Source organism: Oncorhynchus nerka, linkage group LG4 (genome assembly GCF_034236695.1).
Source record: "Oncorhynchus nerka isolate Pitt River linkage group LG4, Oner_Uvic_2.0, whole genome shotgun sequence".
In the NCBI taxonomy this organism is placed as follows: domain Eukaryota; kingdom Metazoa; phylum Chordata; class Actinopteri; order Salmoniformes; family Salmonidae; genus Oncorhynchus; species Oncorhynchus nerka.
Window position 1 is genome coordinate 83,521,097 of NC_088399.1, and position 24,566 is coordinate 83,545,662.

Sequence of the window (24,566 nt, forward strand, 5' to 3'; positions counted from 1 at the left end):
GCAAATAGGCTGTGTGGCCATTTGATTGATTGTTCAGCAGTCTTATGGCTTTGGGGTAGAAGCTGTTAAGGAGTCTTTTGGACCTAGACTTGGCGCTCCGGTACCGCCTGCCGTGCGGTAGCAGAGAGAACAGTCTATGACTTGGGTTACTGGAGTCTTTGACCATTTCTTTGGTCCTTCCTCTGATACCGACTAGTATAGAGGTCCTGAATGGCAGGAAGCTTGGGCCCAGTGATGTACTTGGCCGTATACAACCGGTCAGGATGCTCTCGATGGTGCAACTGTATAATCCATTTTTTGGGGGTCTTTTTACCTCCGAAGTCTTGTTCCATCGCTGGCCTCCGAAACACAACCCTGCAAAGCCGCACTGCTTCTTGACACCCTGCTCGCTTAACCCAGAAGCCAGCTGCACCAATGTGTCGGAGTAAACACCATACAACTGGTGACCGAAGTCAGCGTGCATGCCCTCGGCCTGCTACAAGGAGTCGCTAGAGTGCGATGGGACAAGGACATCCCGGCCAGCCAAACACAGACGACGCTGGGCCGATTGTGCGCTGCCTTATGGGTCTCCCGGTCACAGGTGGCTGCGACACAGCCTGGGATTGAACCCAGGTCTGTAGTGACGCCTCTAGCACTGTGAGGCAGAGCCTTAGACTGCTGCGCCACTCGGGAGACAGCTGTAGACTTTTTTAGGATCTGGGGACCCATGCCAAATCTTTTTGTCTCCTGCCGGGGAATAGGCGTTGTTGAGCCCTCTTCACGACTCTCTTGGTATGTTTGGACCATGATATTTTGTTGGTGATGTGGAGGGGACTTGAAGCTCTTCATAAGGAGTAACTTGTAATAATAAATAGGAAATATATAGGATAAAGTATATTATAAGGTGGAGCACATAAATAAATCAAATCAAAGTGTATTGGTCAAGTGCAGCAAAATGCTTGTGTTTCTAGCTCCAACAGGTCAGTAATACCTAACAATACAATAAACACATCATCCAAAAAATAAAAAGGAACAATTGGTTGGAGTTTAAGTAAATGAATGTAAAGAACATAATATTCTACACACCATACTGATCAAGCACTAGAATCTATATGGTGTTATCATGGGGGACTGTGGTCTAAATCCCTAGTAGCACTTTCTACTCTACCCATTCCATTGGTCCCAATGCAATACACTAAGCCTATAAATTACATATGGGCTTATAGAGAAAAAACTATTCTACATGCCGATGTAAAAGTGCGGTTGGGGTTACTCACTAGGGGTCTGTAGAATCTTTATATGGTGTTATTTCATGGGGGACTCTGGTCTAAATACCCAGCAAAACTCCATATTATTCAGAACCCCATGAAATTACACCATATATAGATTCTACAGACCCTGCTGAGTACTCCCCACCCCACTTATACATCAGCACAAATAATTGTTTTTCCTGTACAGTGTTGTAGTTATACTTTACACTGCAGTGGAGGCTGCTGAGTGGAGAATGGCTCATAATAAAGGCTGGAACGGAGTGTTTGAAACCACGTGTTTGATGTATTTGATACCATTCCACCTATTCTGCTTCAGCCGCTACCATGAAACCATCCTCCCCAATTAAGGTGTCACCAACCTCCTGTAGTATAGTGTCCAAGCACCCCATTTTAAGCTGTTTGACCACAGTAAAAGTCCAGCAACACTCCATATTATTCATAGATCCATGAAATGAAACCATTTGACTATCTATACATAGTCACTTTAATAACTCTACCTACATGTACATATTACCTCGACACCGGTGCCCCCACACATTGACTCTGTCTGTACCGGTACCCCCTGTATATAGCCCCGCTATTGTTATTTACTGCTGCTCTTTAATTATTTGTTATTCTTATCTCTTAGGTTTATTTTTTTATTTTCTTAAAACTGCATTGTTGGTTAAGGGCTTGTAAGTAAGCATTTCAGTGTTGTAATTGGCACATGTGACAAATAAGATTTGATTTGATTACATAGATTCTACAGACCCTATTGAGTACTCCCCACCCCACTTTTACATCAGCACAAATAATATGATTTTCTCCATACCATACAGTGGAGGCTGCTGAGGGGAGAACGACCTATAAAAATGTCCGGAATGGCATAAATGGGATGGCTTCAAACACCTGGAAACCATGTTTCCTGATTCCGCTTTAGTCATTATCACAAGCCTGTTCTCACCCACAAGGTGGCAACAGCCTCCTGTGGTATCATATGCATGATTTGTATTGAGGGGAATTTATGTTACCTTGTGACATGTTTTAAAACCCACATTTAATGCAAACGTCACTTAAATATTATTTGTCATGCATCATGAATAAATATTGGTTAATGGTACTTTTGTACTAGTATGTGAGGGACCTTTATTGTGAAATGTTCCGAAATTCCTTAACTCGGAAGTACTTTCTTAGTGTTGCTGACGAGACGCTGATTCGTTTTACCTTAGACAGAACAACATGGGGTCGAGGGCACCAGGTAAAAGTCACCTGTCTTTAAGCATTTATTTAGCCCAAAATCGAGATGAAACATTGCACATATTATTGAGTAAAGTGGGATGTTGATTTGTGGTATTTTGGTGTGTTCAAATCCATGTTTTTGAGATCTCCTTTGTCGTGTCCTCTACTGAGTGTCCTAGCTAATGTTAAGCTAGCTATGACACATCAAGGGAGAGCTCAATGGTGTGCTCTAGACTGCTAGTGACATATTTAACCTTTAAATGTAATATATGTCAAATGCATTTTCAATTGATAGGTAAAGCTGTGCTTCGGTCTGATCAACTTTCAAACGCCACGCCAGTACAGATGGACGATTGTCAAACACTAAGCAGCATCCATTGCCTAGCTAGGTGCAGTGGCTAACGTTAGCTAACTTGGTAGTTATAAACATCTAGCTAGCTAAAACTTCAACAAAGCAAGATAAATTGGCATACTAGCCAGCTCAACTTGGCTAGCTAACAGTACCCGGTATTACTACTGACATTGATTATCATGTCTGATGTCCTCTCTCCATACTTCCTGTACACCTCGATGTCAGAAATATGTCCAGACCGCACAGTTCCCACATAGCTAGTACTCTGTAGATAATAACAGCATGTCATGTGATCTACTAGCACTCTATCCAGTTATCCACCACAAATGGAATGTCTCCTTGGTTTGTCCCAAATAATACTGTCAAACCCTCCCTCAAGCTCCTAGTTCTGTAATCATCCCAATTCTACTTCATCTACTTAAGCATCTTCTTAAATGAATAGAGAACATGATTTGGTGTCTCGTTGCTTTTGTCCTGCAGTGATTGCAACTGCTTTTCTAACTGTGTTTTAGTAAGCCAAATCTTGACAGCAAATGATCTGACTCTTATTCTGGCCTCCCACACAGCAGCTACCGGCAGACTCCTGGTCGGCTTCCGTAAATGGTACTACAATGCGGCCGGATTCAACAAAATTGGCAAGTCTTGGAGTCTTTTTCTTTGGGGCCATCTGTGAGGGTCTTCAGATAAATATTTTCACTCAGTCTTAGAAACATATATAATCTTCAGTTAGATATTTCTCTGACACTGTGTGGTGCTTGTTTTGTTTGCAGGTCTGATGCGTGATGACACGATCCATGAGGATGGCGATGTGAAAGAAGCCCTGCGGAGGCTCCCAGAGAAAGTGTACAATGACAGGATGTTCAGGCTCAAGAGAGCCCTGGACCTGTCCATGAAGCAGGCAGTTCTGCCTAAGGAACAGTGGACTCAATATGAGGAGGTATGGAAGACCTGTGCTCAAATGCCATTTGAAATATAATTTACTTTCTCTGTGTTTGATTGAGCTTTCCTGGCATAATGGACCTATAGAATATCCCCAAAATGTTCAACCCTGCCCATCTGGCACTCCAGGCAGGCTAGAGCAAACGGTCAAAGTATTTGAAAGATTTCAAATAGTATTTGAACCCAAGTTTGAGGTACAGTGCATATATAGTACCATAGTGGAGGGGTCATAATACCCATAAAACCTAGCGGTCAAACGGAAAAGGTTCCAATCATCTTTCCACCATTCATTTTTCCCATAGGGGATTTTAGAAACACTTAAAATAAGGTCTGTGTTTTATGTAGGCTTACCCTGGCATGATGTTTTGATAAGTGTAAATCTCTAGGACAAGGTTACTTTTTTGATAACCGTGTAAATCACTCTAGGACAATGTGACTTTTATCAATATATTCACCTCTATTTACCCCCCCGACCCCAAATGAGACGCTAATTAGCTGCTAATGTGGCTATCATAAAGAACTTAAAATGCCATGATGATCTGGACGAGACTGCAAGAATCTCTGGATTAACTATCTAATGTTAGCTAACTGTAGTCATGAATAAATTAGCAACATTTTTTTAAATGGACACTTCTGTGAACTGTTTTTCGCATGTTTTAAATTGACACAACACCTGTTAGTAAAGGTGTCAGCTAGAGATGACATGCAGGAGCTTGCAGGGATTTGTAGTTTTACATGATGACTACTTTGGTGCAATTAGCATTTTCGAATCTGAGAGTAAATAGAGCCGAATAAATTGATAAGTCACCTTGTCTGAGAGATATTTAAATGGTTATCAGAACCTCACACCAGGGTAAGCCTACATGGAAAAACAACCCTTATTTGAAATGTTTCTAAAATCCCCTATGGGAAAATGAATGGTGGAAAAACGTTTGGAATCATTTCCCTGTTTGACCGCTAGCTTTTATGGGTATTATGACACCTCTACTGTTGGGCTCTATAGTCTCACAATCAATAGTTTGTGTACAGGAAGGGCTTTGAGATATCACTGAGGAAATAGAATATATGTCAGAAGTTTCACAGCAGTTGATGTTATTGCATGTGATGAAGGACCAAATCTAGCCTGTCAGAGGTGATATTGTTCCCATATCGTGCTACACTACTTGAATAATCAACATGAAGCATGTAGGAGTAGAGACTTAAGGTTGGATTGGAATTTGCCAAGCTGTTTAATGTCTACCAGATGTTTTTTTATACAAAAAAACACATCCGGTAGAGGTGGTGGGAGAAAATGTACAGAATTAACCTTGTTTTTGTGTTTAACCTTTCTCCATAGGATGTACATTACCTGGAGCCTTACCTGGAAGAGGTCATCCGTGAGAGGAAAGAGGTTGAGGAGTGGTCGAAGAATTGAGATGAATCTGGAGGGCTGCTGTTCTTCCTCTTTGGTCTGGTTCATTGTTGTCCTCTGTTGTAATGTTTAAAATAAAGTTTACCCTATGGGAAGACTGCTTATTAAAAATGTACATTTTTGCAAAAGATGTGAGTGAGAAGTATTTTTATTTTTGAAAGCAAACCAGGATTTGATCCCCACAGTAATAAAGTTGTATTTACAGTAAAGTCAGTTTAATCCCACATTTTATAGCACTTTTGTAAAAACAAACTTTCACTCTGGTCACATATAAATGTCATAATATACAAGATACATCTAAACTGAAATATATACAGTACATGTAAATACATGTTCAGTATACAAGTAGTACTATTCTTAACCAAGCATTCAATGCTTTACTATAATTGCCACTCATGAATGGAAGACCAAAAGGACAATTCAATCTATACTATAATCTAGGTCCAGTTGCAGGTCAAAAAATCCCCTGATAATGGGGCAATACATTTGTCAAAATATCTGTTACAAGTACAGAAGAATTGGTACGTATGGATAGAAAACATTACTCAAGGTCTTCAGTCATCCCAACAGTCTAAAGCCGTCTCTCTGTCTCCTTCCTTTATTTGCACTGATTTCTTAGACTTCTTTTGATCAGTGGAAATTAAGTGGGAAGCCTCTATAGACAATTGAGATGAGCCACTTGTATTGCACAAACCCTTGTTCTATTAACCTCCCTCTGGTATTCTACCTGAGCTTTAATCAACCTCTTTGTTGGATCTCCTGTTGTCCAGGGCTGTAATTGTATCAATAAAGTTTCCAATGACGCTATTGAAGGATTTCACCATGGACACCCCCAGCTCGTTACTGGTCTCGTTGATATCCGCATCATAAGCGCCCAACAAGGGGGTAACCACCTCTACGTTCCCCCTCCCCGCCCCCTGAAGGATCCCCATCAGTTGATCCCTGACGTCCTGGAACATCTCCCTGTCGTACTGCAGCAGCACCGTCTCGTCCATGGGGTAGGAAACGTCCTCGGGGTAGCAGTCCCTGGGAACTGGCAGCTCCACGTACCTCAGGGCTGGGAACCCGGCGGCCAGCGTGGAGAAGAGGTGGCGCAGGGCCATGGCGCTCAGAGGGTTGCCCAGTATCTTCAGCTCCTCCAGGCCGAGACAGGGAGCCAGGGCCTGGGTCAGGATGTCCATGTGTTCGTCCTCCAGGTCACAGTCCTCCAGGGTGAGGCTGTGGAGAGTTGCGGCGCAGCGCTGGAGCAGCTTGATGAAGGTGGTGGGGAAGAGGCCACACACGTCATGACCACTAATGTCCAGACTGACCAGGTTCTCGCTGTGCAGGCTGTTGGCCAGGTAGGCCATGTCTGTTCGGTTCAGGTGACAGTTGGCCAGCTCCAGGCATTGCAGTGGGGTGATCAGGGGGCTGTGGACAAGGCCGAGGGTCAAAAATGTATTACAGTAAATGTTCACTATTTTGCAATGTTATCAATTGTTTGTATGTGTGTGTGTGTGCTCCTCATTTCATGCATGCTTGACAAAAAAAGCAAAGGCAATATGAAAGCTTTACGATGCATGCCTAATTAATGGACAAGTGCAGGTGTCCGCTTGTTGTTTTGGGTCATGGCTTCAGTGATATTTCAGTGTCCACTGTAATTGACACCGTATTCCCTTCAAAGTGCACTACTTTGGACCAGAGCCCATAGGGTTCTGGTCAAAAGTAGTGCACTATAAAGGGAATTGGGTGCCGTTTGGGAAGAAGACAATGTCAGCCGTTGAGTGTCCCTTGGTTTCTGGCCGACCTGCAGATTTAGCAGCAGTCAGCTGTCTACATTGTCCCTCACAGCCAAGCAACAAAAACAAAATGCCACTGAGTACTGCAGCCCTCACATTACACAGTGGGAATGCATCAGCTTGAATAGACACCCCCAGAGCTATATATACAGTAGACATCAAAAAAAAACACACACACACACACACACACACACACACACACACACACACACACACACACACACACACACACACACACACACACACACACACACACACACACACACACACACACACACACACACACACACACACACACACACACACACACACACACACACACACACACAAGCACCTTAGCAGTCTCCGCAGGTGTCCGGTGAGGGTGGAGAAGCCCATGTAGAGCTCTGTCAGTTCAGTCAGCCGGCTCAGCAGATCCCCAATGGTCGCCAGCAGGTCATCCTCATCCGAGCCCAGCCTTCGCACGTCCATCGCCCCTGCAGGCAGCGTCAGGGACTGCAGCTGGGGGAACTCCATCCGGGACAACAGCAACTCCAGGTGCGGGGCCTCCAGGTGAACGTTATGGACCACCTCGAGTCTCCTCATGGCTTCCGGTTGGGCCACACGCAGCACGTAGAACAGCTGTTTGAGGGCCAGGGAGTCGGCTCGGAACCCAACGAAGCGCAGCTTCAAGGGGCAGTGACGGAGGAGCAGGAAGGCCTGGGCCACCACCTCGTAGTTCCGCCCAGTGACGAAGCCGTTCAGGCGCACGTCCACCTCAGTCTCGAGGGCGGAGGGTGCAGCGTCACCTGCCTCGATGGCCACCATGACCTCGTAGCACATGCGGGTGAGGAGATGGGTGCGAGCCCAGCGGCCCAGGGTGGATCCACAGGCACAGGAATGGTGCTCTGTGTCCTTCAGCCCAGTCAGGTCTACCACACGGAGGGTCTTGGCGTAGGTCTCTGGGGGCCGCAGTACATAGGACTGGAGATGGAACATAGAATCTAGCTGTTTATTGCCATAAAATGGGAATTTTTCTTACAAATCAAACACATAGGCCCTTATATGATGTAAATTGTAAATGTTTATTGCCCCAGTGGAAATTCAAGTAACTACAAGCACATTCAGACTTGAAGGAAAACAAAAAACGTGTCACATTGGCCAAGACCCAGTGCCTCAGTTCACAAGTAGCACTTTTGACCAGTGAAAATTATAGATTGCACGTTTAAAGAAAATAACACCAGAACACATAGTAAGCCTACCTTCAGGCCAGTCAGCAGAGATTCCAGGCACAGCCGGCAGGTACATGAGGTCAGATCCTCCTGGCAGTCCACCGTCTTTCCCAGGAGCCTTTGCAGGTTAAGCTCGTGCAGGGGCCAGGTTTGGACGAGGTCGTGGAGGAGGAGAGCCATCTCGTGCATGTAGCAGGCCTTGAAGAGGAGCGGGTAGAGGTTGAACGACACACAACTGAGGTTCTCCCTGGCTCTCTGGCCACTCTGGGCGAACCCCTCAGCAGCGAGGAACCTGAGACTTTTCATGGCTCTCTCTTCTATGTTCTACCTGTCCTCGAGGTCTGGGTCTTGAAGTGTTAGGATCAACCAATCATCCCCTGTAACTGGATGTGTTTGTGTTGCTGCTCTCTCCCCGAGGGTCTCTCTGTGTGTTGATTCTTTGTCTCTGCCAGTACTGTATATCTGTCTGGACCTCGTTTTGCTGTGGTATCATGTTGTGAAAGAGAGGCTTGGGGCACGTGGTAGGTGAGTGGGAGGACTATTTTTAGAAACAGCCGTCTCATTCCCTTCAACTCGTGAACAGGGAATCTATTTACAATCCACACCAAACGCAGAGCAGCAACAACCTTTCCTAGCCTACTGCTTACAACATGAGGCCCAAGATCCTTACATACCGCCAACATTGAAATGACCTGTCTATGCCATCAATCTATACATAAACACCAGTGACAATAACAGCAAAGCAATGTAAACAAACATAGAAAACACAGTACTGCTACATGTATATTACTGCCGTACAGGGTAACATTGGCAACATGCTCACGATGAAATGATAGATTTACTGAAGGCTAAACTGTTTATCAAGACCAAAGCAACGGTGGATCAGACGTCATAGCGTAACTTGACCGGTTACGAAAACATTCATTTGAGTACACTGGAACCTCCAGAGTGTTCTAACACTGGAACCTCCAGAGTGTTCTAACACTGGAACCTCCAGAGTGTTCTAACACTGGAACCTCCAGTGTTCCAAATACTTTGATGACAAGTATTAGAGCCTTAGCATGTAATGTTTTGCTTTGGCCATGAGAGAGAAACACATTTGACAACTTCCACACGCCGTAAACAGTGTGCATTGCTTTATTGTTTCTTGCAAATGTTTATTTTATTTAGATTTTTCATATTGCCAAATTTGAAAGCATCAGCCTTCATTAGAGAGTGTGTATTTTTCAATTGACACACTACAATGAACACAAGCAAAGTTGATCATGCTTTAATACATCAAAATACAAACGATACAAAACATACTGCATCAACTCTAATACAGGGATGTAACGGATTAAATCTTTGCCTTAATGAAGGTATTCATTCATTATATTAAATGTAAGTTGTAACCACAGGGGGTTGGTGGCACCTTAATTGGGGAGAACGGACTTGTGGTAATAACTGGAGTGGATTCAGTGGAATGGTATCAAATATATTAAACACATGGTTTCCGTTCCATTTGCTCCATTCCGGCCATTATTATGAGCTGTTCTACCCTCAGCAGCCTCCACTATAAAAACCTGAGAAGAAACATCAGTTTAGAGGGCTTCCAAAGGTGAGTAGCATATTCAACATGAAACTCAGTTATCAATACAAGGCATAACAGTTCATTTTTGTACGGAGTTGCTATTACTCCTTAGCATGGAGAGTGGTGGTGTCCCACAGCCCTATACTATATATAAGGCCCACCTGACCTGACCAGGAATGGCTCAGGGCCCTAGCTATGGGCTAAACCACAGGGAGGTGTTTCTCTCAGTCTCTGTATCCCTGAGTGGAGTGCAGACTGCAGTCATGTCGGGGGGTGGTAGTGGTAGTGATGGTGGTGGTGGTGATGGTGCTCGTGGTGGTGCTCATGCCTCTGAGCCAGGGAGACCAAGCCCCCAGACAAGGCAGGCAGGCTGGGCAGCATCTCCCTCTCTCCCCCTGGCTGAGCTTGAGAAGCAGGCTGGTGTAGGTGGTGGAGGGTTCTGGAGGGGGACCCAGCTTCTCTAGCCCTGGAGCGAAGCCTCTTACTGTGGCTGTGCTGTAAGGGGAGTTGGGGCTGGAAGTGTGGCTGGGAGGAGTGGCACCACATGAAGGGCTGGTGGCCATGGAGCTTGCTTGATTTGCCCCCACGTCCTCCTCCCCCTCCTCCTCCTCCTCCACTTCCTCTGTATCTTCCCACTGCCTTGACATGGCCCCTGAGAGACCTGTTGAAGGAGAGGCCCCTACCTCTGGACTCAGTTGCGCCGCAGTTCTCCCCTACCAACACTGAGCGGTGCTGCTGGTCTGAGCGTGCGTCCACTCTGGGCTCCCGAGAGGGGGCGTCTGCAGAGGATGGACAACAAACATCATGTTATGTTGCCATTTCTCTTTGTTGATTGTCATTCATCTTTGGTGTATTTTCAGTAAAAACATGTTGACTTTAGTGCCTCAAAAGTGCTGAAAATTGTCATTGTGTACCTACCTGCATTGTCAAACTTGGAGGAATAGTTCTCTATCCCAGCTAGGTCTAAGTAGTGGTTCCTGCGTTCTGTGTTTTCATCCACACAGTGAAAAATCCTCTCTGGGCTCCCAGCCTCCTCCTGCTGGACCTCCATTCTGTCACCTGTTCTAGAGCCCCGGCCAGAGCTGCTGGAGCGGCCTACCACCAGTTTGACCTTCAGGGCTGTGCTGCTACAGGACGGCTGCTTGGCCGACGCTTCAACCACCTCATAGATGGACTGCATGAGACTGCACATATCCTGTAACACACGCACACATCATTGTTCAGCCAGGCACATACACGCGCACACACGTGCACATCATCACACACACGCACGCACACGCACGCGCGCGCACACACACACACGCACACATCATTGTTCAGCCAGGCACATACACGCGCACACACGTGCACATCATCACACACACGCACGCACATGCACGCACGCACGCGCATACACACGCACACACACACACACACACACCATTAGCAGGGCAGCATAGTTATCTTAATCTAAAGAGAAAGCGTATTATGTGCAACAGTTGCTTGTTGTCGGCGTGTGAAGATGCTGTACCTGCTTGGTGACTTTACCGCTGTTGTCAAAGTGATACAGTGTAAAAACCCTCTCTTGCCGAGTGTCATCCTCCAACACCACGGTGCACTCTGTGTCCTGTAACCATGAACGAACACAACGGATGAACAAACACAATTGTACCATATTATTCTCATCAAACAAACCCCTGCTTTACTGTACATAGCAGTAATAAACTACTATGTTATCTACATAGATTCTATATAGATTGTCCTTTTGAAGCTCACGTCAACATGGCTGTTTCTCTTCCTGGGCTGTCTGAATGGAACGTGGATGGAGCTCTCCTTCTCCTCTGGTGGCAGTACCACTGTGAAAAACACACAACATTCTCATTAGCCTTGGGCTGGGAAAGCTTGTGTCGACTCAATCTATCACATTCTCATTAGCCTTGGGCTGGGAAAGTTTGTGTCGACTCAATCTATCACATTCTCATTAGCCTTGGGCTGGGAAAGCTTGTGTCGACTCAATCTATCACATTCTCACTAGCCTTGGGCTGGGAAAGCTTGTGTCGACTCAATCTATCACATTCTCACTAGCCTTGGGCTGGGAAAGCTTGTGTCGACTCAATCTATCACATTCTCATTAGCCTTGGGCTGGGAAAGCTTGTGTCGACTCAATCTATCACATTTTCACTAGCCTTGGGCTGGGAAAGCTTGTGTCGACTCAATCTATCACATTCTCACTAGCCTTGGGCTGGGAAAGCTTGTGTCGACTCAATCTATCACATTCTCACTAGCCTTGGGCTGGGAAAGCTTGTGTCGACTCAATCTATCACATTCTCATTAGCCTTGGGCTGGGAAAGCTTGTGTCGACTCAACCTATCACATTCTCATTAGCCTTGGGCTGGGAAAGCTTGTGTCGACTCAATCTATCACATTCTCATTAGCCTTGGGCTGGGAAAGCTTGTGTCGACTCAATCTATCACATTCTCATTAGCCTTGGGCTGGGAAAGCTTGTGTCGACTCAATCTATCACATTCTCATTAGCCTTGGGCTGGGAAAGCTTGTGTCGACTCAACCTATCACATTCTCATTAGCCTTGGGCTGGGAAAGCTTGTGTCGACTCAACCTATCACATTCTCACTAGCCTTGGGCTGGGAAAGCTTGTGTCGACTCAACCTATCACATTCTCATTAGCCTTGGGCTGGGAAAGCTTGTGTCGACTCAACCTATCACATTCTCATTAGCCTTGGGCTGGGAAAGCTTGTGTCGACTCAACCTATCACATTCTCATTAGCCTTGGGCTGGGAAAGCTTGTGTCGACTCAACCTATCACATTCTCACTAGCCTTGGGCTGGGAAAGCTTGTGTCGACTCAACCTATCACATTCTCACTAGCCTTGGGCTGGGAAAGCTTGTGTCGACTCAACCTATCACATTCTCATTAGCCTTGGGCTGGGAAAGCTTGTGTCGACTCAATCTATCACATTCTCATTAGCCTTGGGCTGGGAAAGCTTGTGTCGACTCAACCTATCACATTCTCATTAGCCTTGGGCTGGGAAAGCTTGTGTCGACTCAACCTATCACATTCTCATTAGCCTTGGGCTGGGAAAGCTTGTGTCGACTCAACCTATCACATTCTCATTAGCCTTGGGCTGGGAAAGCTTGTGTCGACTCAACCTATCACATTCTCACTAGCCTTGGGCTGGGAAAGCTTGTGTCGACTCAACCTATCACATTCTCACTAGCCTTGGGCTGGGAAAGCTTGTGTCGACTCAACCTATCACATTCTCATTAGCCTTGGGCTGGGAAAGCTTGTGTCGACTCAATCTATCACATTCTCATTAGCCTTGGGCTGGGAAAGCTTGTGTCGACTCAACCTATCACATTCTCATTAGCCTTGGGCTGGGAAAGCTTGTGTCGACTCAACCTATCACATTCTCATTAGCCTTGGGCTGGGAAAGCTTGTGTCGACTCAACCTATCACATTCTCATTAGCCTTGGGCTGGGAAAGCTTGTGTCGACTCAATCTATCACATTCTCATTAGCCTTGGGCTGGGAAAGCTTGTGTCGACTCAACCTATCACATTCTCATTAGCCTTGGGCTGGGAAAGCTTGTGTCGACTCAACCTATCACATTCTCATTAGCCTTGGGCTGGGAAAGCTTGTGTCGACTCAACCTATCACATTCTCATTAGCCTTGGGCTGGGAAAGCTTGTGTCGACTCAACCTATCACATTCTCATTAGCCTTGGGCTGGGAAAGCTTGTGTCGACTCAACCTATCACATTCTCATTAGCCTTGGGCTGGGAAAGCTTGTGTCGACTCAACCTATCACATTCTCATTAGCCTTGGGCTGGGAAAGCTTGTGTCGACTCAACCTATCACATTCTCATTAGCCTTGGGCTGGGAAAGCTTGTGTCGACTCAACCTATCACATTCTCATTAGCCTTGGGCTGGGAAAGCTTGTGTCGACTCAACCTATCACATTCTCATTAGCCTTGGGCTGGGAAAGCTTGTGTCGACTCAACCTATCACATTCTCATTAGCCTTGGGCTGGGAAAGCTTGTGTCGACTCAACCTATCACATTCTCATTGAATGGGTATTTGCTGTTTACAGACGATAATACACACATAGTATCTCACGTTTAAGGCATTCGCGTACAAAAATAAAACAAATGTCCTTTTTCCCAGACAAGAAAGGGGTATGCTTAGTAAAGATATGAATCATACTGAATCAAACATATTAATCATTGAGTATGATGTTAAGTTTATAATGCATGCTAGATTTGAATCAGTGCAACAGTAATGTGATCAGCCTGATCCACTGAGCCGTCTTTCTCTACTCACCCTGTAGGGGGCACTTATGGTCCAGGACCTGCTCTTCCTTCACTTCCCTTCTGCACAACTCCTGGAAAAAGAGGGAGAGGAGGGATGGACCAAGAGAGAATTAGGAGAGAAAACATTACAGAAGTGGGGTAGGAATAGAGAGAGGGAGAACAAAGCAATAAGTGCCTCAGTGATGTGAGAGCAGGAAATCTTTGATTGTCTGGGGGCCTATTGTTTGTCATCATCTGGGTAAGTAATACTGTGAGAACCAGCATCACACCTCAACTTCTGATAAATGTAATAAAGCGATATGAATGTATAATGTGTTCTAATCAGATGTAATGCAGACACAGCACATCCGCCTCTAAATACACACATGCACACATGCGCACGCACACACACACACACAAATTAGATATACAAGTAACTAGTAGAGTACCAGTAGTGATTCATTTCCCCTTTGGGATGAAAGCTGAGCTTCTAATCTGACCCCTGATCTCCTCCACTCAATGAGACAGTGTGTTCTACAGCTGAGGTACTGAAGGTCAGCGGAGAACCCCGGAACCTTGTCACATGGGACAGAATGGGGAATAGAAGGTCAAGACGTCACCACCCTGAACACAGGAGCCGCAGACAGATGACTGACCTTCTCTCCCACTTGGCACACACTGGTTGAATCATGACGTTGAACCAACGTGGAATAGACATTGAATTGACATCTGTGCCCAGTGGGCTGTTTGTCTCTGGTTTCTAATCTGGCCTTACTGAGAGATATAATCTGTCAGGGTCTATTTTCCTAACATATGAAGAGCTACTTCTGCTATCAGAGTCCAAAAATGGCTGATATTTGCTCAAATCTACCTCAGAATCAAATGTAAATATACAGAAAAAGCAGAAGACAACTTTCTATTCTATGCTAGGTGTTTTATTCTATATTATTTTATTCTAGTATAAAGCAGAGATGGAATATTGCACGGGAGAAAGGTAGAACCTATCTGGGTGAATTTACTGTAAGAGCAGGCAGGCAGTCATGCCCTGGCCATGCCAGCTGTGACATCACTCTATCCAGTAAAAGTAGATCCATTAAGTCACTCTTGGTAATAAAGTAATATCACCCACCGAGTTCCCATATATGAGTAGAAATCAGCGTCTCATATGGAAACAATAACACGTGGTAAATGTACAGACTATGTTCATGAACCTGCTGAGACTACAACCTATTTCTAATGCCTATGGGCTCAAAAATATGCTCAAGATGGATATTAGCTTCAATGAATTCCACTGGGTACTTCTTGCTTGGCGAGTACCTACACTTTGAAAAAAGGTGTTCCCTTGAACGGTGCAGAGCATGTTGCATGTGTTAGCAAGACCTATCAAGATCTGAGCATATGATATCCAACACTCTGTTGCAACAAGTCAGAAACCCGTCAGAAAATGACAGTGAGAGCACCAAAACATTGGATCTACGCGTCTGACTCTCTCCATCATAGACAGTCCGAACAGCACCCAGTCGCCCACAGCAACAGAGTAACAAAGAGCCTGTGGAGTCTGAGAGGATAATGCTGACAGATAACCCTGACTGCTGATGGCTTCACCCAGAATCCCAGCCAAACTCCTGCCATCGGCCGCCACGCTCTGCCTGCTACGGGCCCTTTTATCTGGGGTAGGGTTACTGACCGAAAGGGGGGGGGGGGGTAACCCTACCCCAGATGTACTGGGTGTCACCAATTTTTGCATCCTGTCCCGTAGCCCCCCTCTCTCCCACTCCCATTAGTCAGAGTCAAACGCAGAGCCCTGGGAAGAGAACAGTGCAGGGCTTTGTTTGAACAAACTCTCTTCCTGTCAACCAATACCTGGATAGGTGGGTGATCATCCCTCTTCCTATTAACCAATACCTGGATATGTGGTTGATCGTATGGGGGTGGGGCTGCATGGGGAAGGATGGTTGCTTCATCGCAGGAGTTTATGTGAATCGGCTTCAATATACAAAATAGGAAGATAAATAACTGAAAGTTGGCATACAGTTGATATACAAGTATTAGAAGTTGATATGCAAAACATGTAAAGGGGTTAAGGGTTGATTTCAGACTCAGGCACAGAATAACCATTAAGAAGTGCTCAATTTCAGAGGCCTGGCCTTGCTCACAGAAACCAGATGTGAGAGATTTCTGGAGGAGGGGAACAGAGGGAGGGATTTGGATGTTGAGCTGTAGTTGGGTGAGGAAATTCTGGAGTCAGAGTCCGTATGGGTGGTTTGGCTGCTGAAACATAGAGATAATTTCACAGGAAGAAAATGCCTCTCTAGCCTCCAGAACTTAGATAGCTAGCTATAGAATCAGGCCTCTCTCCAACTCGCCAATCTGGTCTGCTGGCCTTCAGGGAGCAAAGCATTGGGAAATTTTAGATCATTGTGCGTAGAGATGTCGAAGTGTTCTCACCACTCAATGACATGATGAACCATGGTTTCTTTTCTATTATCTCTCTCTGACTCTCTCTCTCTCTCTCTCCTCTCCTCTCATCTCTCTCTCTCTCTCTCCTCTCCTCTCCTCTCCTCTCCCCTCTCTCTCCTCTCTCTCTCTCTCCTCTCTCTCTCTCTCTCTCTCTCTCTCTCTCTCTCTCCTCTCCTCTCCTCTCCTCTCCTCTCCTCTCTCTCCTCTCTCCTCTCTCTCTAGCCTTCTGTCTGAGCTAACAGCCCAGCAAACAGGGTGGTTTCCAAAATCACTTGAAGGTTCTCCAAGTAACCAAACATGAAAGGGGGAGAAAGACACCCAAACGATCCAATCTGTGTTTGGGAAAACCAGCTTCCCTGGCTCAGAGCTGGAATATTCTGGGAGGCGATCTCAGCCCAAATATGATCACAGAGTCCAGAGTCTGAACAGTCTACAGCCGATAGAATAATGAATCGAAACCTCTGGGGCAACAAACAGGACAGAAACAATACAAGGAGGGTTGGAAGGAAGATTCCCACCACTGGGCACAGACGTAAATTCAACGTCTATTCCATGTTGGTTCAACGTAATCTCATTGAAATTACATGGAAACAACGTTGATTCAATCAGTATGTGCCCAGTGGGCCTCTTCAAACACAACAGAATGACTGGTCCAGTTCTTCAACACTGCAGTTACAAATCCATACACACTAGACATACTGTGATGTAAACTGCTACCCGATGTGGTTGGTTTCTCCTCTAACTTTGTTAGTGTTTGTACATTCTAATCTCTGGCTCTCATATCTGTTCATGATCCAGACCTGATTTCGACAAACAGATTTGATAATCAAATGTGCCTTTGTTAATCCATCAGGTGATGTTTTCAGCACTCCAGCCTGAGTTACTGGAATTGGACAGATACAGCATGTCAACATTGAGGCAAGTCTGAAATTGTTTCAAATCCTGTTTGAAATAAGGATGACACATCCTATAGGTTTTTCTGCAAACATTGTATCAGATGACTTCTGAAAACGGAGCAGAACCAGTACAGAATGGAAGAACACATCACAATCAATAGCTGCTGAGATCAGACACCTTACAGTAAAGGCAGTAGGGCCTCACTCCAAAACATGGCTGCCGTTTATTTTCAATTCATGCATGGTAAATATGTTACTCTTTCTGAAGAGAGGAAAGTCTAGGAACAGTGCCCGCAGCACACACTCTATACAAAACACACATGCACACACACACACACACACACTCCTTTTGAAGTGGAGAAGCCAGAAGAGGAGGAGAGAGAGAGGAAGAAAAGGGTAATTGTTCCATGGCTAACAGTGGGATCTCTGACCGAGGTGGGTGATGGAGACCTTTGGTGTCTCACTGGGTCTATGAGCTGAGGCTGCAGGGTGTTGACACAAAATATAGGTGTTACTGCTAGACCCTGGACACACAGACGGAGGCCTCACAGCCAAAACAACGGTGAAACGAAATAGTGAAATATCTCACTCTACAATCAAGGATAGACAGTTCGCTATTAGATTCTGCTGCAACACAACCGGGACGTTGCGGTTAATGTGACCTTATAATTGACTTTAGAATCAAATTTCCTTACTGAAAAGAGAACAAACCACGAACATCAGCTCAGACAGCCAGGCACACATATGAAGTGCCCAGGAAAAGAACTGATCATTCACTACAAACTGAAGGCCCCTGCTGACAGTTACATAAGCAATGGTGTCATGGAGCAGTTAATGGTGGGGCTGGAAAACAGAATCACAGAAACAACTGATTTGCCATTAAAAAGATATGGCGGATGTTGGTCTCATTACAGGAACCTGGCAGACTCTGCCTCTCTTTCCTAATTACAGGCTCCAGACAGGCAGCAACATAGACCAACACTTCATTAACATCTCCTCACTACCACAATGAGTTAGAAATGTCCCTGCAGCTGGCATTCAGTATGGCTCCAATGGTCTTTCCAAGTGTTGAGAGATGATTACGAGAGTGAAAAGAATACATCGAAAATATGTGAGTGAGACAGTGAGGGGTCACACAATTAAATAAGAGTTATGAGCATGAGACTCTCACTGTGTTACATGATGTTGTATAGGACTCTCACTATGTTACATGATGTTGTATAGGACTCTCACTATGTTACATGATGTTGTATAGGACTCTCACTATGTTACATGATGTTGTATAGGACTCTCACTATGTTACATGATGTTGTATAGGACTCTCACTATGTTACATGATGTTGTATAGGACTCTCACTATGTTACATGATGATGTTGTATAGGACTCTCACTATGTTACATGATGTTGTATAGGACTCTCGCTATGTTACATGATGTTGTATAGGACTCTCACTATGTTACATGATGTTGTATAGGACTCTCACTATGTTACATGATGTTTTATAGGACTCTCACTATGTTACATGATGTTGTATAGGACTCTCACTATGTTACATGATGTTGTATAGGACTCTCACTATGTTACATGATGATGTTGTATAGGACTCTCACTATGTTACATGATGTTGTATAGGACTCTCACTATGTTACATGATGTTGTATAGGACTCTCACTATGTTACATGATGATGTTGTATAGGACTCTCACTATGTTACATGATGATGTTGTATAGGACTCTCACTATGTTACATGATGATGTTGTATAGGACTCTCACTATGTTACATGATGTTGTATAGGACTCTCACTATGTTACATGATGTTGTATAGGACTCTCACTATGTTATATGATGATGTTGTATAGGACTCTCACTATGTTACATGATGTTGTATAGGACTCTCACTATGTTACATGATGATGTTGTATAGGACTCTCACTATGTTACATGATGTTGTATAGGACTCTCACTATGTTACATGATGTTGTATTGGACTCTCACTATGTTACATGATGATGTTGTATAGGACTCTCACTATGTTACATGATGTTGTATTGGACTCTCACTATGTTACATGATGATGTTGTATAGGACTCTCACTATGTTACATGATGTTGTATAGGACTCTCACTATGTTACATGATGATGTTGTATAGGACTCTCACTATGTTACATGATGTTGTATAGGACTCTCACTATGTTACATGATGATGTTGTATAGGACTCTCACTATGTTACATGATGTTGTATAGGACTCTCACTATGTTACATGATGTTGTATAGGACTCTCACTATGTTACATGATGTTGTATAGGACTCTCACTATGTTACATGATGTTGTATAGGACTCTCACTATGTTACATGATGTTGTATAGGACTCTCACTATGTTACATGATGTTGTATAGGACTCTCACTATGTTACATGATGTTGTATAGGACTCTCACTATGTTACATGATGTTGTATAGGACTCTCACTATGTTACATGATGTTGTATTGGACTCTCACTATGTTACATGATGATGTTGTATAGGACTCTCACTATGTTACATGATGTTGTATAGGACTCTCACTATGTTACATGATGATGTTGTATAGGACTCTCACTATGTTACATGATGTTGTATTGGACTCTCACTATGTTACATGATGATGTTGTATAGGACTCTCACTATGTTACATGATGTTGTATAGGACTCTCACTATGTTACATGATGTTGTATAGGACTCTCACTATGTTACATGATGATGTTGTATAGGACTCTCACTATGTTACATGATGATGTTGTATAGGACTCTCACTATGTTACATGATGATGTTGTATAGGACTCTCACTATGTTACATGATGTTGTATAGGACTCTCACTATGTTACATGATGTTGTATAGGACTCTCACTATGTTACATGATGTTGTATAGGACTCTCACTATGTTACATGATGTTGTATAGGACTCTCACTATGTTACATGATGATGTTGTATAGGACTCTCACTATGTTACATGATGTTGTATAGGACTCTCACTATGTTACATGATGTTGTATAGGACTCTCACTATGTTACATGATGTTGTATAGGACTCTCACTATGTTACATGATGTTGTATAGGACTCTCACTATGTTACATGATGTTGTATAGGACTCTCACTATGTTACATGATGTTGTATAGGACTCTCACTATGTTACATGATGATGTTGTATAGGACTCTCACTATGTTACATGATGTTGTATAGGACTCTCACTATGTTACATGATGATGTTGTATAGGACTCTCACTATGTTACATGATGATGTTGTATAGGACTCTCACTATGTTACATGATGATGTTGTATAGGACTCTCACTATGTTACATGATGATGTTGTATAGGACTCTCACTATGTTACATGATGTTGTATAGGACTCTCACTATGTTACATGATGATGTTGTATAGGACTCTCACTATGTTACATGATGATGTTGTATAGGACTCTCACTATGTTACATGATGATGTTGTATAGGACTCTCACTATGTTACATGATGTTGTATAGGACTCTCACTATGTTACATGATGTTGTATAGGACTCTCACTATGTTACATGATGTTGTATAGGACTCTCACTATGTTACATGATGTTGTATTGGACTCTCACTATGTTACATGATGATGTTGTATAGGACTCTCACTATGTTACATGATGTTGTATTGGACTCTCACTATGTTACATGATGATGTTGTATAGGACTCTCACTATGTTACATGATGTTGTATAGGACTCTCACTATGTTACATGATGATTGTATAGGACTCTCACTATGTTACATGATGTTGTATAGGACTCTCACTATGTTACATGATGTTGTATAGGACTCTCACTATGTTACATGATGTTGTATAGGACTCTCACTATGTTACATGATGTTGTATAGGACTCTCACTATGTTACATGATGTTGTATAGGACTCTCACTATGTTACATGATGTTGTATAGGACTCTCACTATGTTACATGATGTTGTATAGGACTCTCACTATGTTACATGATGTTGTATAGGACTCTCACTATGTTACATGATGTTGTATAGGACTCTCACTATGTTACATGATGTTGTATTGGACTCTCACTATGTTACATGATGTTGTATAGGACTCTCACTATGTTACATGATGTTGTATAGGACTCTCACTATGTTACATGATGATGTTGTATAGGACTCTCACTATGTTACATGATGTTGTATTGGACTCTCACTATGTTACATGATGATGTTGTATAGGACTCTCACTATGTTACATGATGTTGTATAGGACTCTCACTATGTTACATGATGTTGTATAGGACTCTCACTATGTTACATGATGATGTTGTATAGGACTCTCACTATGTTACATGATGATGTTGTATAGGACTCTCACTATGTTACATGATGATGTTGTATAGGACTCTCACTATGTTACATGATGTTGTATAGGACTCTCACTATGTTACATGATGTTGTATAGGACTCTCACTATGTTATATGATGATGTTGTATAGGACTCTCACTATGTTACATGATGTTGTATAGGACTCTCACTATGTTACATGATGATGTTGTATAGGACTCTCACTATGTTACATGATGTTGTATAGGACTCTCACTATGTTACATGATGTTGTATAGGACTCTCACTATGTTACATGATGTTGTATAGGACTCTCACTATGTTACATGATGTTGTATAGGACTCTCAAGCCCCTACAGCTCTCTAAACTTGATGAACTCATTAACAGTATTAGGCCAACGTCTAAGGCACAGGAGGCTGCTGAGGGGAGGACGACTCATAACAATGGCTGTAATGGAGTGAATGGAATGGTATCAATCACATGGAACCCATCTGTTTGATACCATTCCATTCATTCCGTTCCAGCCATTATTATGAGCCCGTCCTCACCAGTTAACGTGCCACCAGCCGCCTGTGATGTGAGGGCCGTCCACCCACCAGCAGACACTACGCCTAAAATACCTTGCTCCCTTCACTGTCAGTACAGCTTGTCTCTGTTGCAGTCAGAAAACCAGGACCAGATGTGTAGGTTCAGTATGGCGGCACTGAAAGACCCCGCTGTTCTGGACGGCGGCCATATGCGTTTCACACCGACATGACAGCCTCCTCTCACAGAGAGAGCAAAGGAAGGAGCAGGGAGAAAAAAAGCCTCTTTCCAAACACCTTTCATGTCCCTGGCTTGGCTGTGAGCCATGATCCTGTGGCTGCCTTGCCATTGCTGGGACTGGGAGGGAGGGAGCGTGTCGGATAGTTTATTATCCTGGGCTGGAGCAGACCTGGCTGAGACTGACTGAACCCCAGTGTGAACCAAAGTGTGAACCCCAGTGTGAACACCTGTGTGGACACAATATGAGCCCAAAGTGGTGACTGACAGTATCAGTCCTCTATTCAATTGATGGATATTCACAAGACTGACAAGACAGTAATTCTCAATGTTATTTGTTGTTTACCAATTTACCAACCCTAGATGGTACATACTTTGGTTGTGATTTTGGTATAAAGATTGATGAATACAACAACATCCTGTCCTCAATATTGAGAATGGTCAGTTGACCTCCCTCTGTCTTATAAAATAACCACCTTTACCTGTCCATTAGGGTTCTTACCCCTTCCACTCTAGGAGGCCTTGGTCCATTCATCTGCCCCGTCACAGAACTCCACCATTCTGGTTCTCATTAGCATCATTATCTAAGTTCAAGCCTCTCCACTCTAATGACACACGTCTGTGTTGCTATCCATTTACAGGCTTTTCTATGCCAAAAAAAAGCCACACTTTTATCCAAAGCGACTTACAGTCATGCGTGCATACATTTTTTCCCACTATCATGATGCTACACAACGGAGCTACAGAGGACAACTTGATATTGATGTTGATATTGATATTTGTGATGAGGTAACTGACTTTCTGAGGTAAAGGCATGTTACTCTCTCTCACACTCTCTCTCTCTCTCTCTCTCTCTGTGTATCTCCCCCTCTCTCTCTCTCTCTCTCTGTATCTCCCCCCCCCTCTCTCTCTCTCTGTGTGTATCTCCCCCCCCCCCCCTCTCTCTCTCTCTCTCTGTGTATACCCCCCTCTCTCTCTCTCTCTCTCTCTGTGTATCTCCCCCTCTCTCCTTCTCTCTGAAATCTGCAAAAGTGACAAAATATTAATCATATCTCAACTCAGGTGTAAAATATATCAACTGTATTATAATGCACTGTACCTGCTTAAATCTGATTGTGTGGGTGTGGAGACCAGTATGTTCCCACTCTCCCTGACAGGTGAGCACATTGGCAGCAAAACTACCACCTACAAAACAAAATAAGAAATAAGAAATAGTCTATACCCTGCATGACATTTTATATTTGAGAGACATACTTCTGAATAGGTGATTCTTACCTTCAGGATTTTCTCTGCGTTTACAGGCTATCCAAATTATGCATGAATGGAAACATAAAATATAGAAAGAAAATACAGTTATATTTTGGTTATGAAGAGATTTACAGTAGCCTCTGAAAATAATCTAAATACCAAGTTTTACCATGTTTTGATTGGAGTTTGCCCATATTTTGTGGTATTTCCTCTTGTGCCTTGAACCTTCATCTATTTGCGAATTGACCAAGACATCTTCATCATCTCCCATTGATAACAACAAAGACAGTTATATCCTGTATGCACCGATATATCCATTTTCCTATCAAGTTCTTCGAGAGTTGAGATAGGCTAAAGTTGGTTGAGGTAAACAAGAGGACCGAAGCTTTGGGAAAGTGCTCGCAATATGGACAGATGGAATTTACGGAATTTAATATGAAAAAGAAACGAATAATCTATATAGGGTACAGCGCCTCCTGCTGTACATTAGGATAAAGTATTTTCCCCAAACTAACTGTGGATTTGTATTGTGTATGCATATAACAAATTACAGTGTCATAATGTAACGCATGCATGATGTGCCTATGCATGTGAACATAAAATAAGAACCCTTCATTATACAAACGTTTTATTTGTTTAATAGCTCGATCGCTGTTTCCCTAAATAGGCTACTGGAAACTCCCTGTGATAAATATTGCCACCCAGTGGTTGAAACACATTGTGACACGTGTCTGCGTAATTAGAATATAGAATGGACGGAGGACTGAATGACGAGAACGATACTTCAGTTCCAATCACCTGTTGCACGATTATGACA

The 24,566-nt window shown here is 43.7% G+C and overlaps 3 protein-coding genes across 3 annotated transcripts; 1 reads left to right on the forward strand and 2 right to left on the reverse strand.

The window, feature by feature from the left end:
• Positions 1-2,380: 2,380 nt before the first annotated feature.
• Positions 2,381-5,300, forward strand: LOC115128695 (cytochrome b-c1 complex subunit 7-like). The gene is made up of 4 exons (XM_029658782.2): positions 2,381-2,487; positions 3,387-3,455; positions 3,591-3,757; positions 5,096-5,300. Exons 1-4 carry the CDS (start codon positions 2,469-2,471, stop codon positions 5,171-5,173), a joined length of 333 nt encoding a protein of 110 aa, XP_029514642.1. The 5' UTR covers positions 2,381-2,468; the 3' UTR covers positions 5,174-5,300.
• A 2-nt stretch (positions 5,301-5,302) lies between these two features.
• On the reverse strand, positions 5,303-8,658 carry LOC115128692 (leucine-rich repeat-containing protein 14B). Its single transcript, XM_029658779.2, has 3 exons — positions 8,190-8,658; positions 7,283-7,911; positions 5,303-6,580 (listed from the first exon to the last, which is right to left on the reverse strand). Exons 1-3 carry the CDS (start codon positions 8,463-8,465, stop codon positions 5,905-5,907), a joined length of 1,581 nt encoding a protein of 526 aa, XP_029514639.1. The 5' UTR covers positions 8,466-8,658; the 3' UTR covers positions 5,303-5,904.
• A 755-nt stretch (positions 8,659-9,413) lies between these two features.
• Positions 9,414-24,156, reverse strand: LOC115128693 (protein naked cuticle homolog 2-like). Its single transcript, XM_029658780.1, has 8 exons — positions 23,919-24,156; positions 23,777-23,803; positions 23,601-23,686; positions 14,045-14,105; positions 11,485-11,564; positions 11,240-11,335; positions 10,648-10,924; positions 9,414-10,508 (listed from the first exon to the last, which is right to left on the reverse strand). The coding sequence occupies exons 1-8, from the start codon at positions 23,941-23,943 to the stop codon at positions 9,991-9,993; spliced, it is 1,170 nt and encodes a 389-aa protein (XP_029514640.1). The 5' UTR covers positions 23,944-24,156; the 3' UTR covers positions 9,414-9,990.
• Positions 24,157-24,566: the final 410 nt, after the last annotated feature.